Source organism: Portunus trituberculatus, chromosome 5 (assembly GCF_017591435.1).
Source record: "Portunus trituberculatus isolate SZX2019 chromosome 5, ASM1759143v1, whole genome shotgun sequence".
In the NCBI taxonomy this organism is placed as follows: Eukaryota; Metazoa; Arthropoda; class Malacostraca; order Decapoda; family Portunidae; genus Portunus; species Portunus trituberculatus.
The window spans coordinates 2,693,695-2,709,859 of record NC_059259.1 but is presented as its reverse complement, the minus strand read 5'-3'; the positions used below and the strand labels follow the sequence as shown (position 1 = coordinate 2,709,859).

The 16,165-nt window shown below is 38.3% G+C and overlaps 1 protein-coding gene across 1 annotated transcript in view; it reads left to right on the top strand.

Annotated features, from left to right (window-relative positions):
* LOC123515952 (nuclear hormone receptor HR96-like) overlaps positions 1 to 16,165 on the top strand; it is a 194,462-nt gene that overhangs the window by 38,091 nt on the left and 140,206 nt on the right. Inside the window, exon 3 of the mRNA XM_045274890.1 lies at positions 13,341 to 13,402. Within this exon, the coding sequence (XP_045130825.1) occupies positions 13,341 to 13,402 (62 nt within the window). The remainder of the gene's footprint in view (positions 1 to 13,340; positions 13,403 to 16,165) is intronic.

Below are 16,165 nucleotides of genomic sequence, written 5' to 3'. Positions count from 1 at the left end.
GTAAAAAGTAGGAAAAAATGGCACAAAATTATAATTGAAGTCAGAATTTTGAGAAAATATGTATGTTTCTTTGAGTTTCTTGAATTCTTGAGTTAGTGAGTTTAACTCAAACCATATTTCGAAACTCGAAGAATTAGTGTTTCATGAATTTGTCTCGGAAGCAGGCTCATTGTTTATTTCTTGAATTCTTTAGTGAGTTTAACTCAAACCATATTTCGATACTTGAAGCATTAGTGTTTCACGAATTTGTCTCGAAGCAAGTTCATTGTTTACTTTATGTATTTTACACTACACAGCCACAGACAAGTTGTAGAAGCAGTCAAGATCACATCTCAGATCTCAGTGGCTCTACCAAATTTTTAATCATGGAAGTTATACAGAGCAATAAAGGAAAAGAGAAGATCTGCTTCCAAGGATATATGTACACAAAACAGATTACAAGATCAACTACTATCAGATGGAGATGTGTTAAGACCACTAGTCTTAATATGACTGATCCTGTACCAGCAAATGAACACAACCACGCTCCTGATCATGCAGCCATCTCAGCAACAAAATGTATTACGAACATGAAGAGAAAAGCAGCTGAAACAGAAGATAAACCTAGCCAGATTTACAACAGTAACCTGCATGACTTATCAGCTGAAGCAAAGGCAACACTACCAAGTGAAGACATCATAAAGAGAACTTTGCGCAACCAATGATCAAAACTATCCACCAGCACCAGAAAGCCTTAAGGATCTGAAACTTATTAGGGAATGGACAACTACTGCAGCTCCAGAACCAAAGCCTTTCCTGTTTTTCGACAATGGCCCAGACACTGAGAACCGTATCATTGCTTTTGGTTCTGATGAATCGTTGAGTCTACTTGCTTCGGCTGATACATGGCTGATGGATGGCAACTATGAAATGGCTCCACAAGGCTTTCTACAGCTTTATGTCATAAGGGTTCCAATTGGAAATACTGCAGTTTCTAATATTTTTGCTTGCCTGCAGAACAAAACACAACATACCTATGAAACATTCTTACTAGTAGTAATGGATCACTGTCATGAGATTGAACTCTACCCAGACCCAACAACCATAATTGTTGACTTCGAGCAGGCGGTCATCCAAGCCATTAGCAATATTTTTGGGCCAGAAACACACATACACACAAGGCTGCTTCTATCACCTAACTCAAAGTACCTGGCGAAAAATACAGGACCTTGGTCTGACCACTCACTACAAAGACAGTGAGGATTTTCGTCAGTTCTGTGGACAGATAGACTCACTGGCATTTCTACCAGTTGAAGATGTTACAGCGGGAATACAGCTACTGAAGGATAGATGTACTGAAGAGGTAGCTCCCCTGTTAGAGTACTTTGACCAAACATATGTTTCTGTTACATATGTTCAAAGAAGACGCCACCAGCAGCGGCGTATTCCACCAAGATTTCCTCCTGAACTTTGGGACATACATGAAGCTACCTTGAATGACTGTCCCAGGACCAACAACCTATGTGAAGGATGGAACAACAAATTTTACCAACTTGTCGTCTACCAGCACCCGTCTATTTGGATACTTATACGGGTGATCCAACAGGAAGAGGCAGCTGTGAGGGCAGTTATTGCAAAGGACTCAGTTGGTGAACCACCCAAAAAGAAAAAAAAGATATATGTTTATCTACAACAATGTCTCAAAAATCTGTGCAAAGATTACATAGAAGGTAGAAAAAACCTTGATCAAGTGTTGCGTGGACTTGGTCACAACATAAGATTCTAAGCTTTTATTTTTCAAAGTTTAACAACATAAGATTTTAAGCTTCATTGTTTTAAGGTTTGACGTAAAAAAAAAATGTTCTTGTGTTTGAACGTTCAATGTTTCTAAATGACCTTTACCTCGATAAAACTTTTGTAGCTGTGCCATTTTTTCCTACTTTTTACAATTTGCCATTTTTACCTGTTATTTTTACCTGTGCCATTTTTACCATGCCATTTTTACCATGCCATTTTTACCTGTGCCATTTTTACTTAAATTCACTTGGAAGTTCTGCCTTGGAGCATCTCACAGAGAAATGTAAACAAACAACTGAACCACTTTTCGCTGCTAGGCTGAACAATATATATATATATATATATATATATATATATATATATATATATATATATATATATATATATATATATATATATATATATATATATATATATATATATATATATATATATATATATATATATATATATATATATATATATATATATATATATATATATATATATATATATATATATATATATATATATATATATATATATATATATATATATATATATATATATATATATATATATATATATATATATATATATATATATATATATATATATATATATATATATATATATATATATATATATATATATATATATATATATGAGAGAGAGAGAGAGAGAGAGAGAGAGAGAGAGAGAGAGAGAGAGAGACACACACACACACACACACACACACACACACACACACACACACATATTTACATCTACTTATGAAAATGCTATTAAGTTGAGATTATAGCATCATTCCAATTAGCAAGAAAATAAATTTTATAATAAAAGTTTTGGTTAGAAACCATAGATTGACGCTATAGAGGAAAACGGTGTGTTCCGTCTGGCTCAAGACGATGGAAAGAATTGACAGAACAGTAAAAAAAACAACGGAAATCGTTGAAGACGCTGGAAAATTGTTATTGTGATGTCGCCTAAGTGCTATGCTGCCTAACGGGATCGAGGGACCGCTTAAGCCCTGTACACACTATGCATCATGATGTGCATCGTGTTGAATGGATGTGTTGAAAAAGTTGTTTTTCAACACGAACGTGCATCACCAACGTGTTGCTGGGTCGGCTCGATTTCAAATTGCTGCTCAGTGATGCATTATCAGTCAGAGTGGCAGGACGTCCGGTCACGCTCCGCTCCAGCGCCGATGGCTCACCAATCACCACCACCCGCCAAACCCATTGAGTGGACAAGGGCCAACACCCAACATTTTATTGGTTCTACGTTTCTTCCTCCTCAAAAGTTTCTTTTTTGCTGCACACAGAGCAACTACACTCCATAGTAGAGTCTCCTGGCAGAGTACGTCATCGGCGCACATCCTCCCACCATGAAAGTTGAACTGTCACTGAGCGCAGCTAGCGCGCGAGAACCGAGAAGTTGCCGAGAACAAGTGAGCAGTGTTGCAGTACAGTTTGGTCGCTAGTAATTTTTTTCAACACCACTGCTGCATCACGTGGCTTATACATGATGCATAGTGTGTACGGGGCTTTACGTGGTAGGTTTGAATTTGCTTGGGGGCAGCTTTGGATGGTAACGAATTCTGGATAGTGACGATCCGGATATGCGAGCAATTACGGTGTATATATATATATATATATATATATATATATATATATATATATATATATATATATATATATATATATACATACAGTAAGGTCCCGGGTTACTTCGGTCTCGAGTTACATCAAACTCGCACTTACGTCAGTCCACTATAAGGCAATTTAAGATTTAAAAAATTGAAAATTTATAAATCGTAAAGCACGGGGTTTATTGTTATTGTTGGCCGCCAGGCGTCACTAGTGGTTATCCGCCACACTGCCCACCTCACGCTTGAATACAATAACACTCTACCTCATTTCCACCACACCGTCGCCCCTGGCAAGAGTGTTCCTACATCTGCGTTTGCTGACTATCTTAGTATCTTGCTCATTGGCACCAAAAAGAAAACTTCTGAGTGATAGCAGTGATGCTAAGAAAAGGAAAACCATTATGCTACAAGAAAAAGTGGACATAATTAAAAGACATGAGAAGGGAGGCAGGAGGCAGCAGCTGTGTGTAAGGGAGTGAAGAAGAAAATGGGAAGCCTGTTGCCATGACAATGGGGAGGTTGACGACCTTGAGGGGTCGCGCACCTATCACAACAATAACAACTCCGGAGCCTTTGCCTGGGCCACAGTACACTTGCAGCTCACTTGCACTGTCTGCGCCTGTCTGCTGATCCCTATTGCCCTTTCCTATTGCATTTCCTACTCCGCTGCCCACGCTTCTACTCCCACCGCACTGCACTACGCTCCCAGTTGTCCACCCTGGACGTCACAACATTCGACCTGCCCACCCTCCTGGCAGCCTCAAGCGTCCACCCCTCTGACAACCTGCAGTCTTTCGCATTCGCGGTTCTAATCAATATATTCCTACATAGTTGTAAATAATATACCAATATAACAATATAACCTTTTACTTACCTGAATAACCATAAAAAATGATTGGCTGAAAACTCGATAATATGCTTTGAAAGTACAAAAACTCGAGTTATGTACAAAATCGACTTATGTCATGTTTCAGGAATGTAACTCTGACATAACTCGGGACCTTACTGTATATATATATATATATATATATATATATATATATATATATATATATATATATATATATATATATATATATATATATATATATATATATATATATATATATATATATATATATATATATATATATATATATATATATATATATATATATCCCTTGGTTAACGATAGGGTTACGTTTCCCAAAAACAGATCGCTAACCGAAACGATCGCTAACTGAGGGATTTGAAATTATCAACTACATACATGTATTTCGCGATGCGTAAATAAACGACACTTTCTATGTTGTTAGTTGTTATTTACACCTTTAGAATTGGTAGTACTTACCTTGAGGAGTGGATGTGATATGCGTGGTGTGTTGTTTTGTGCCCCGAGGGACACAGGGCCTTGGAGGATTAAATCTCATCATGCCCACACCGACCCAAACTCGGTCAGCTGCTTCAAACCCTTCAAATTCTTGAGAGAATACGTTTTCCAGTGGGGGTGGGTCATCCAGGCTCTCCTCATCGTCACTCAAGGTTACGGTGGATGTGAAGGATAGATTGGATGTGGGTGGAGTTGTTTTGGAGGTGGATGGAGTTGTTTTGGAAGTGGGTGGAGTTTTTTTCGAGGTAGCAGGACGAACTTTGAAGTACGACGAGATGACTCCTATGGAAGTAGATGGGATTGCTTTTGAGGTGGATGGGGTAGCTTGGGAGGTGGATGGAGTTGCTTGATCGGTAGATGGGGTTGCTTGGGATGTGGATGGGGTTGCTTGGGCGGTGAGTGGTTTGAAGAAAGATGAGATGACTGTCTGTTTTGCCATCCTTTTCTTTGCCTCAAATAGTTCTTTATACACTTTCATGTCATTTTCTATAGCATTAGTCACGCCATTACTTCGGTTTGGGTTGGGGTCATTCTCCTGGAGAAGATGTATGGCCTGGTTAATATGATTAAAATCTCCTCGAAAATCTTGACGGAGAGGGTTCTTTCAGGCTCCTTGTCCTCCTCCATTTCCTCCAAAGTATTTTGTTTCTCCAACTCCATGAGGTCGTCGTTGGAGAGGCTCAGAATGACTGTCCAGCAGTTCTTGTCGTCATTCTCGTCCACCTCATTGAAGCCTGCCTTATGGGAGATATGAGCGATGTCTTTCCTTACTGCTGTAACATCGACAGGGACTTCCTGTTTACGTTCCACGCACTCAGGCCACAAATTACGCCAACATCCATTCATTGCCGACTTGGACACCTCCTTCCATGACTCGTCGATGTTGTCGATCCCTTTTAATGTTATAATCCTTCCAAAATTGTTTCATGGTCGGCTTGTCAGGGTGTCAATGCAGGCCAACAGCTGTTTCATGGTGCGCCGCTGGTAATAGGCCTTGAAAGTAGCGATGACTCCTTGGTCCATCGGCTGGATGAGGGCAGTTGTGTTTGGGGCATAAACATGACCTCAATATTATCTGCCCAGTCATTCATGCTCTCTGGGTGGCTGGGGCGTTGTCACACAGCAAGAGAAATCTGTTAGCAATGTTGTTTTGGGCAGCATATTCTTTTAGGAATTTGGAGAGGTATCCTGTCACGTAACTTTGCATGATAACAGTCGTCATCCACCCTTTTGTTTGCCTTCCATACTACGGGCAAATATTCCTTAATATAGCCAGACAGAGCTCTTGGGTTTTGGGAATGGTAAATAAGGCATGGTTTAAGCTTAAGATCACCAGCGGCATTCCCCCCCACCAATAATGTTAACCTGTCTTTAGATGCCTTGAATCCTGGTGCCGACTTCTCCTCCTTTGCTATAAACGTTCTCGATGACATCTTCTTCCAATACAGGCCTGTCTCGTCAAAGTTTAGAACCTGCTTGGCTGAATAACCTCCTTCCTCGATGCGCTCTTTAAGCAAAGGCTTGAAGGCGTTTGCAGCGGTTGATCCGAACTGCTGCCTCCCACTAACCTTGAGGTTGTGTAGACTCCCACGATGTTTGAAACGTTCAAACCACCCCTTACTGGCCTTGAAGGACACTGTCTCGCCTATGTTGAATTCTGGTTTCAGGTCCTCCCACAGGCTCAGTGCCTTAGTAGTAACGAGTTGGGTAGAAAGAGGCATGCGGCGGTGTGTGTGGTCTTCAATCCATAGCCTCAGCAAACGTTCCAATTTTTCCATAATCGGTTCCTGTTACGAGTTGTTGTGTGTTTGTGCAGGTTTGTGACTTGGTTGGCCTGCTGCTTCACTTGTACTTTTTCTGGAGAACTGTTGATACAGTTGATTGAGATAAACCAAGGGCACGAGCAATAGAGTTTACCCCTTCACCACCCTCATGACGAGTCACAATGTTCAACTTAATATCAAGGCCAATGCTCTTTCTCGATTTTTAGCCTTATCTCCCGGTGGAGAACAATCGTTGGGTCGCTTGGAAGCCATCACTAAGTTCACTTGATCACAAATAAGCACAAAAAGAAGTTTAGAGCGGCGTGATAGAGTTGTTGTTGCACAATCAAAACAGCGGGAAAGACTGTGGTGTGTTTACTGCACGGGCCGCGGGTGGATGGAGGCGCTGCGATCGCGATTGCGATCGCGATTGCGATTGGTCAATCCGATCGTTAACCGAATTTTGGCGATCGTTAACCAAAAAATAGGGATTAATTTGGAGGGATCGTATGAGCGAAATATCGTTAAGTAGTCGATCGTTAACCGAGGGACACCTGTATATATATACATATATATACATGCTGCTGGTCAGAGCGGAAGGCGCGAAAGGGACCACGACTTCCACTCTGACCAAATTTCATTCATCCCTTCTTAGCTCTTAAACATACGCTTAGATTTGCTGTGTGTCGCTATCTGACATCTGTAGCTCTAGTAGTCAAAGTAGATATGTTTCCTTAGTCAACTTTCGCCTGTGGTTCGTGTGCTTGAATTTGAATTTTCTTTCACCCCCCCCTTACGGCCTCTTTTTCTGGATGGGTGAGCTTACCATTCTGCCCTGTTACTACCTATTATGGGACCTAGAAAACTAATTAGTAAGGCCCAAATCTTAGTCATTTGCACCTTAGTGAGGGAGAATAAGTTAAATCAAGAAATTGCCGTGAACACTGGCACTATCAGAACTGTTCAACGTTGGACCAAAATTTATCATGAGGGAGAAAGAGACGCTTCGCCACCACCTTACAAGCCTGAAGGGCGTAAGCACAGTGTGAACTAGATAACTCTGAACATGATTCGAAGACAGCTGGAGGCCAACCCTCGCATACATAACAAGTAATTTAAGGTCAGGAACCCACTTTGCTGGGTGGGGTGAGTGAGAGGACTGCAGAGATATGTGAAAGGCAACATGGGATATGGAGTTACCATGCAGTTTCAAAACCTTGCTTCAAACATGGTCACCTAATCAGTAGGCTTGCATTTTGTGTTTCAGCACAAAGATTGGGACTTACGTAAGTGGTGTAAGGTATTTGGTCAGATGAGGCAAGCTTTCAGGTTACAGACAACCAGAGAAGCCGTGTGTACCGCAGACCTGGTAGTAACCATTACGATCCACGCTTCACAGCACACACATTAAAACCCAAATTCTTTGATGGTGTGGGGTTATTTTTCTTACTATATATAGTCTTGTAAAATTACCCAAGTACATAAAACTAAAGCTAAAGGAGAGAGATACCTCCTCCTTCCCACGCCTCCAAGCCACTATTCAGGATATATGGGACAATATTGACGCTCAGTATCTCCACCACCTGGGTGATTCACTTCCCAAGAGACTCGAAAAAGTCAAGAAGGCACGAGGGCACCCTATCAATTACTAGTTTAGGTGAATTCCCTCATTGGAACATATTTACTATGTCATTAATCTCCTTCACAGGGTGTCACAGGTACTGCGTAATGTTATGTATTACAATATTCTGCATTTTGATTGCACCATCTAGAACCATATGAAATATCTTAGTTAAATAGTTTGAATCATGTACACTTTTGTTTTTCCTCTGCTTGAATTAAAAAAAACATGGTGTATAGCAATGTAATTTTTTTTTCGATAGGTCTCCCACCTAATGCTTGCATGGTGTTCCAGCCACCCATGAACTGTTTAAACCTGTCAAGGATACCTGGAATCCATTCTTCATGTTTCCCATAGTCATTTGAAGAGTTCAGGGAGTGGGTTACGAATGGGAATGAAAGTCAAGGAACATAACAAGGTGTGAAAAAAAAAGAAAGTAACGAACAGAGAAACGCGATTATCATATGGGGTAGAAATTGAACAACTATGCTGTGGAGATAGAGGGTAAAGTTTTTAAATTCCTACTGATTGAGTTAAGGACAAAAACTCACAGGAATCTCTCAGAACACTATATCCACATTAAAAAGTATGATGGAACATTTAGAATAGTTGGGAAGGCTTTGGTTAAATTACATTTTTCTCCATAAGAAGTTAATGTTTCATCTTAATATTTCAAATCTTAATTAGTATTTTTAGCCCCAATTATGATTGAAATTATAATTACCATATATATATATATATATATATATATATATATATATATATATATATATATATATATATATATATATATATATGTGTGTGTGTGTGTGTGTATTCACCTAGTTGTATTCACCTAGTTGTAATTTTACAGGGCCTGGGTATCATACTGTGTGGCCCCGTCTCCATATCTACACACATCCAACTTTCCTTTAAAACTATGCACACCCTTGCTGACACCACCTCCTCACTCAAACCATTCCACACCTCCACACATCTTTGTGGGAAACTATATTTTTCACATCCTTCAAGCATATTCCTTGGCTATCTTTTTACTATGCGATCTTGTAGTTCTACTTAAGTTTTCCTCTCTCAACATCATTTGCTCATTATCCACTTCATCCAGTCCATTCAACAGTTTATAAACCTGTATTAAATCTCCTCTTTCTCTTCTTTGTTCCAAGGTAGGCAAATTCATTTCTTTTAATCTCTCCTCATAGGTCATTTCTGCCAATTCCGGAACCATTTTTGTTGCCATTCTCTGCAATCTCTCCAACTTCCTTATATGCTTCTTTTTATAAGGGGACCAAACCACTCCAGCATATTCCAATCTTGGTCTAATTACCATACTAATTAATTTCTTCATCATATCTTTATCCATATAATGGAAGGCTAATCCAATATTTTTATCAAATTATACGTTTCTCCAAACATCTTATCAATATGAGCCTCAAACTGCCCATGGTCTTGTATTATCACTCCCAAATCCTTTTCCTTTTCCACCTTTTTCAACACTACTTCTTCACCCATCTTATATGACCCTCTTGGCCGTCTTCCACTCTTCCCATCTCCATCACATGACTTTTGCTCAGATTAAATTCCATTTGCCACCTCTTGCTCCACTCCCAAATCTTATCCAGGTCTGCCTGTAAAATTTCACAATCTTCTTCACTCTTCACACACCTACACAACTTCGCATCATCCGCAAACAAATTAATATAACTGTTTACTCCTCTGGCATGTCATTAATATATACCAGGAAAAGTATTGGTGCCAGCACTGAGCCTTGTGGGACTCCACTCTCCACCACCAACCAGTCCGACTTTGCATCCCTTATTACCGTTCTCATCTCCTCCATCTCAAGTAGTTTTCCATCCACTTTAACACTTTTCCTTTCAGTCCTCCATAAATCTCTACTTTCCATAACAGTCTCATGTGAGGTACCTTGTCAAAAGCTTTCTTTAAATCCAAATATACACAGTCCATCCATCCTCTCTCTCTTGTATTTTGTCAACCACTCTTGAATAAAAGCTCAGTAGATTTGTTACACATGACCTCCCTTTCCTGAAGCCAAATTGATGATCCGATAATAACTTATGATCCTCCAGGAACCGTATCCAATATTTCTTTATCACCCTCTCACAAATCTTACCGACCACACTTGTTAGAGACACAGGTCTATAGTTAAGAGGCTCTTCCTTACTGCCTCCCTTATAAATGGGCACCACTTCAGCTCTCTTCCACTCTACTGGTACTTCCCTGTTTCTAATGAGCACCTTATAATATCATATAATGGATCAATCAATTCTTCTCTACACTCCTTCAATAATTTTCCTGAAACTTCATCTGGTCCCATCGCTTTATCATCTTTAAGTTCCTCCAACATTTTATATAACTCCTTTTAGGTATCTTAATGTCCTCCATGTGCACATTTCCTTGTACATTCTGTGGCTTTACAAACATTGTTTCTTTAGTAAATACTTGTTGAAACCTATTATTTAGCAATTCCGCTATATTCTTAGGGTCATCTACTATCCCTTGCTCTCCTTTTAATCTTTCAATGGACTCTCTCTTTTAAGTTTACCATTTATGAACCTGTAAAACAATTTTGGATGTTCCTTACTCTTGTCTACAATATCTTTTCAAATTTTCTTTCTTCCTCCTCCTTACCCTCACATACTCATTTCTTGCCACTCTATAATTCTCCTTATTTAGTATATTCCTGCTCTTTTCCATCTTTTCCAAGCCACATCTCTCTTTTCCTTAGCCTTAACACAAGTTGCATTAAACCAATCCTTTCTTCCTTCCTCTCTTGGTTTATACTTTGGTACAAATTTCATAACTCCTTCTTTATAATATTTCATAAAAATCTCATATTTCTTTTGCACTTCTCTGATTTGTAACATCTCCTCCCAATCTAATTTTCTGAAATAATTTTTCAAACTTTCTGTGTCCATCTTTCTATAATTCAATCTACCACTCCTGTATGTCTCGTCCTTCCTTCGCTGTGTTGTTGCTATCTGCATTTCCATAACCACATGATCACTCTTTCCCAAAGGACACTTGTATTGTATATCTCCACATAGGTACACTTCTCTTGTTAACACCAAATCCAGTCTAGCCGGTTCATCATCTCCTCTATATCTAGTATTTTCCTTCACCCTCTGTTCCATCATATTTTCCATCATTAGATTAAGAAATCTCTCTCCCATGCTTCTTCTCCAACACCACTTACTAGATTTTCCCAATCCACCTCCTTACAATTAAAATCTCCTACTAGTATCACCTTTCTTTTTCCAGATAATACACTTTCCAAACTCTGTAAAGTATCCTTGATCATATTGTCGTATTCCTTAATGTCCAAGAATTTGTTTTAGGAGGTACATAGGTCACCATGATTATTAATTCTTTTCCATCACTTTTTATCCTTATGCTTATCACTTCTGCGTTGTTCTTCCCATACCAAACCTTATCCACATTTATTTATTTCTTCGTCATAATCATAACTCCTCCTCCACCTTTACTCTCCCTATCCTTTCTCCATATATTATATTTATTATCCAAATTTATCTTTGTTTTTTCATGCAATTTTGTCTCAGTCAAACACACTATATCAGGCTTCTCCACTATCATATAGTCTTGCAATTCCAATCTACTTGACAGTATCCCATCTATATTAGTATACATTACGGTCCACCCACTGCTCCCTCTAGGGGTTCCTCCGTATTCCTTCTTTCCACATACCACTTTCTGACTCTCTCTCCTATAACTCTCCAAAAAAAACTTTTCTCTTTCCTCCTCAGACCGCTCATAATTTTTCCTTCTCGCCTCTTCCACCAATTCCTTATATCTTCTCCTCTTCCTCATTTCTATTCTTTCTCACAAACACCTCTTTACAACCTTCTATCTCTCTTAACTTTGATGTTCTATATAGGACATCCTCCAGATTGTTGTGACTTCAGTACTACTTTAATCGGTCTGTTCACTCCTCCTTATACGGACCCAGTCTATGGATCTCTTCCACTTCTTCTTGTAGGTCTTTTTTCATCATCATTTAGATTTTTGAACAGATCTCTTACCGTTTTCAATTCTTCCTTAATTCTCTTAGGCTTATATGTTATATTTTGTTCTTTCATCCCAAATATTAACACACTCTTCTTCTTTTCTGCTATTTCCTTATCAATGTTTCCTTATTCTTCATTACATTAACCAGTTCCTTGGACCTTTCTTTTTGTCTTCCTTCAACTGATCTTTAATTATTTCTTGTAATCCAACCATCTCTGCTTCCTCGACTCAGTCCATTGTGTTTTCTTCAGTTCCCATTCCTTTCAAGCCTTTCATTCTGCTCACTAATCATTTCCTTAAAGTCATCTTTCTCCTTTACTACTCTCCATTTTCTCCTCCAACCGTCTCTTGTATTTTTCAACCTCCACCTTCAAATGCGCATTCTCATCCACCAATCGTTTTCATTTTCCTCCAGTCTCTTAACTCTTTCCTTCAAAGCCTTGCGAATTCTCTATCCTGCTCCTCCTCACTCCTCTGAACTTTTAATTCCTTCACTAACTCCTCAAATCTCTTCTCCAACATCACCAATCTACCTTGCAATGTTGCCCTGTTGAAGCTGGACTCATGCTTTGACTGGCCACTTTCGGCTTTGCTCCCTGGGCCTCATCAACATATTTTGAATTTGGTAATTTATTCCTTACCGGTCTATCCATTTTTCCTTACTTTTCCTGGGAACATGTGGGTGTGTGGTCACTGGGGGCCAGGCCTGGTAGTTACGTGTGTGGTTGGATGCGTTGGCGGCTGCTATGGCTGGCCTTTGTGGGTTCCCGCTCTGTCGTTTGGAGTGTGGAGGTTCTCCCACCTCCGATCACTCCCATGTACACGCCACCAGGCTACGTTCACTCTGTACACTCGTTCACTCGCTCTGGTCGCCCCTCAATAGCAATAACTATTCTCACTCAAGCACATTGCTTAGCGTGTGGAGTGTTATTTAGATGCCGTTCATGCGCAAGAGGCACGTCCGTTCTCCACGGAGCGGTGTGTGTGTGTGTGTGTGAGAGAGAAAGAATAAATACTTAATTTTGCATTTTCATCATTCAGGCTTATACTAAGCATAGCTTTTTTTTAAATTTTTTTATCAGTGCTTTGTCACTTATCATCATTGTTGTACTGACTAGTTTTTGTGTTCAACAGGTATCAAGAACCGAAGCTGAAGCAAACACTGATCACCGTCCTCAACTGCATCCTGTCATTAGGTATTTATTGATTGGAAATTTTAACACTTTCACTGTTAGTGTAACAAATCACAACATTATCTTGACAGGCACTCACAATAATGAAAACATTGTAAGGAGATAGGTTTTTAAGTGTCTTACAATAATATTTAGAAATGGTTGCATAATGATAATAAATATTTCAGAGATGTGTTTGATTAAGAAATCTGTTAAATAGCAAGGAAAAGCATGAGGCAAAATTGAGTCAGAAGAGTGCTTGTGTTAGACATTTTTAAATTCTTTATGTATGAGAGGCGCTGTCATAGAGCCAGAAAAGGTTTAACAAATAGGTCAATGTTATGACATTAGCAAAAGGAAATATATATATATATATATATATATATATATATATATATATATATATATATATATATATATATATATATATATATATATATATATATATATATATATACATATATATATATATTATATATATATATATATATATATATATATATATATATATATATATATATATATATATATATATATATATATATATATATATATATATATATATATATATATATATATATATATATATATATATATATATATATATATATATATATATATATATATATATATATATATGTATGTGTGTGTGTGTGTATATATATATATATATATATATATATATATATATATATATATATATACATGTGTGTGTGTGTATTCACCTAGTTGTATTCACCTAGTTGTAATTTTACAGGGCCTGGGTATCATACTGTGGCCCCGTCTCCATATCTACACACATCCAACTTTCCTTTAAAACTATGCACACTCCTTGCTGACACCACCTCCTCACTCAAACCATTCCACACCTCCACACATCTTTGTGGGAAACTATATTTCTTCACATCCTTCAAGCATATTCCTTGGCTATCTTTTTACTATGCGATCTTGTAGTTCTATTTAAGTTTTCCTCTCTCAACATCATTTGCTCATTATCCACTTCATCCAGTCCATTCAACAGTTTATAAACCTGTATTAAATTTCCTCTTTCTCTTCTTTGTTCCAAGGTAGGCAAATTCATTTCTTTTAATCTCTCCTCATAGGTCATTTCTGCCAATTCCGGAACCATTTTTGTTGCCATTCTCTGCAATCTCTCCAACTTCCTTATATGCTTCTTTTTATAAGGGGACCAAACCACTCCAGCATATTCCAATCTTGGTCTAATTACCATACTAATTAATTTCTTCATCATATCTTTATCCATATAATGGAAGGCTAATTCAATATTTTTATCAAATTATACGTTTCTCCAAACATCTTATCAATATGAGCCTCAAACTGCCCATGGTCTTGTATTATCACTCCCAAATCCTTTTCCTTTTCCACCTTTTTCAACACTACTTCTTCACCCATCTTATATGACCCTCTTGGCCATCTTCCACTCTTTCCCATCTCCATCACATGACTTTTGCTCAGATTAAATTCCATTTGCCACCTCTTGCTCCACTCCCAAATCTTATCCAGGTCTGCTTGTAAAATTTCACAATCTTCTTCACTCTTCACACACATACACAACTTCGCATCATCTGCAAACAAATTAATATAACTCTTTACTCCCTCTGGCATGTCATTAATATACACCAGGAAAAGTATTGGTGCCAGCACTGAGCCTTGTGGGACTCCACTCTCCACCACCAACCAGTCCGACTTTTCATCCCTTATTACCGTTCTCATCTCCCTCCATCTCAAGTAGTTTTCCATCCACTTTAACACTTTTCCTTTCAGTCCTCCATAAATCTCTACTTTCCATAACAGTCTCTTGTGAGGTACCTTGTCAAAAGCTTTCTTTAAATCCAAATATACACAGTCCATCCATCCTCTCTCTCTTGTATTTTGTCAACCACTCTTGAATAAAAGCTCAGTAGATTTGTTACACATGACCTCCCTTTCCTGAAGCCAAATTGATGATCCGATAATAACTTATGATCCTCCAGGAACCGTATCCAATATTTCTTTATCACCCTCTCACAAATCTTACCGACCACACTTGTTAGAGACACAGGTCTATAGTTAAGAGGCTCTTCCTTACTGCCTCCCTTATAAATGGGCACCACTTCAGCTCTCTTCCACTCTACTGGTACTTCCCTGTTTCTAATGAACACCTTATAATATCATATAATGGATCAATCAATTCTTCTCTACACTCCTTCAATAATTTTCCTGAAACTTCATCTGGTCCCATCGCTTTATCATCTTTAAGTTCCTCCAACATTTTATATAACTCCTTTTAGGTATCTTAATGTCATCCATGTGCACATTTCTTTGTACATTCTGTGGCTTTACAAACATTGTTTCTTCAGTAAATACTTGCTGAAACCTATTATTTAGCAATTCCGCTATATTCTTAGGGTCATCTACTATCCCTTGCTCTCCTTTTAATCTTTCAATGGACTCTCTCTTTTAAGTTTACCATTTATGAACCTGTAAAACAATTTTGGATGTTCCTTACTCTTGTCTACAATATCTTTTTCAAATTTTCTTTCTTCCTCCTCCTTACCCTCACATACTCATTTCTCGCCACTCTATAATTCTCCTTATTTAGTATATTCCTGCTCTTTTCCATCTTTTCCAAGCCACATCTCTCTTTTCCTTAGCCTTAACACAAGTTGCATTAAACCAATCCTTTCTTCCTTCCTCTCTCGGTTTATACTTTGGTACAAATTTCATAACTCCTTCTTTATAATATTTCATAAAAATCTCATATTTCTTTTGCACTTCTCTGATTTG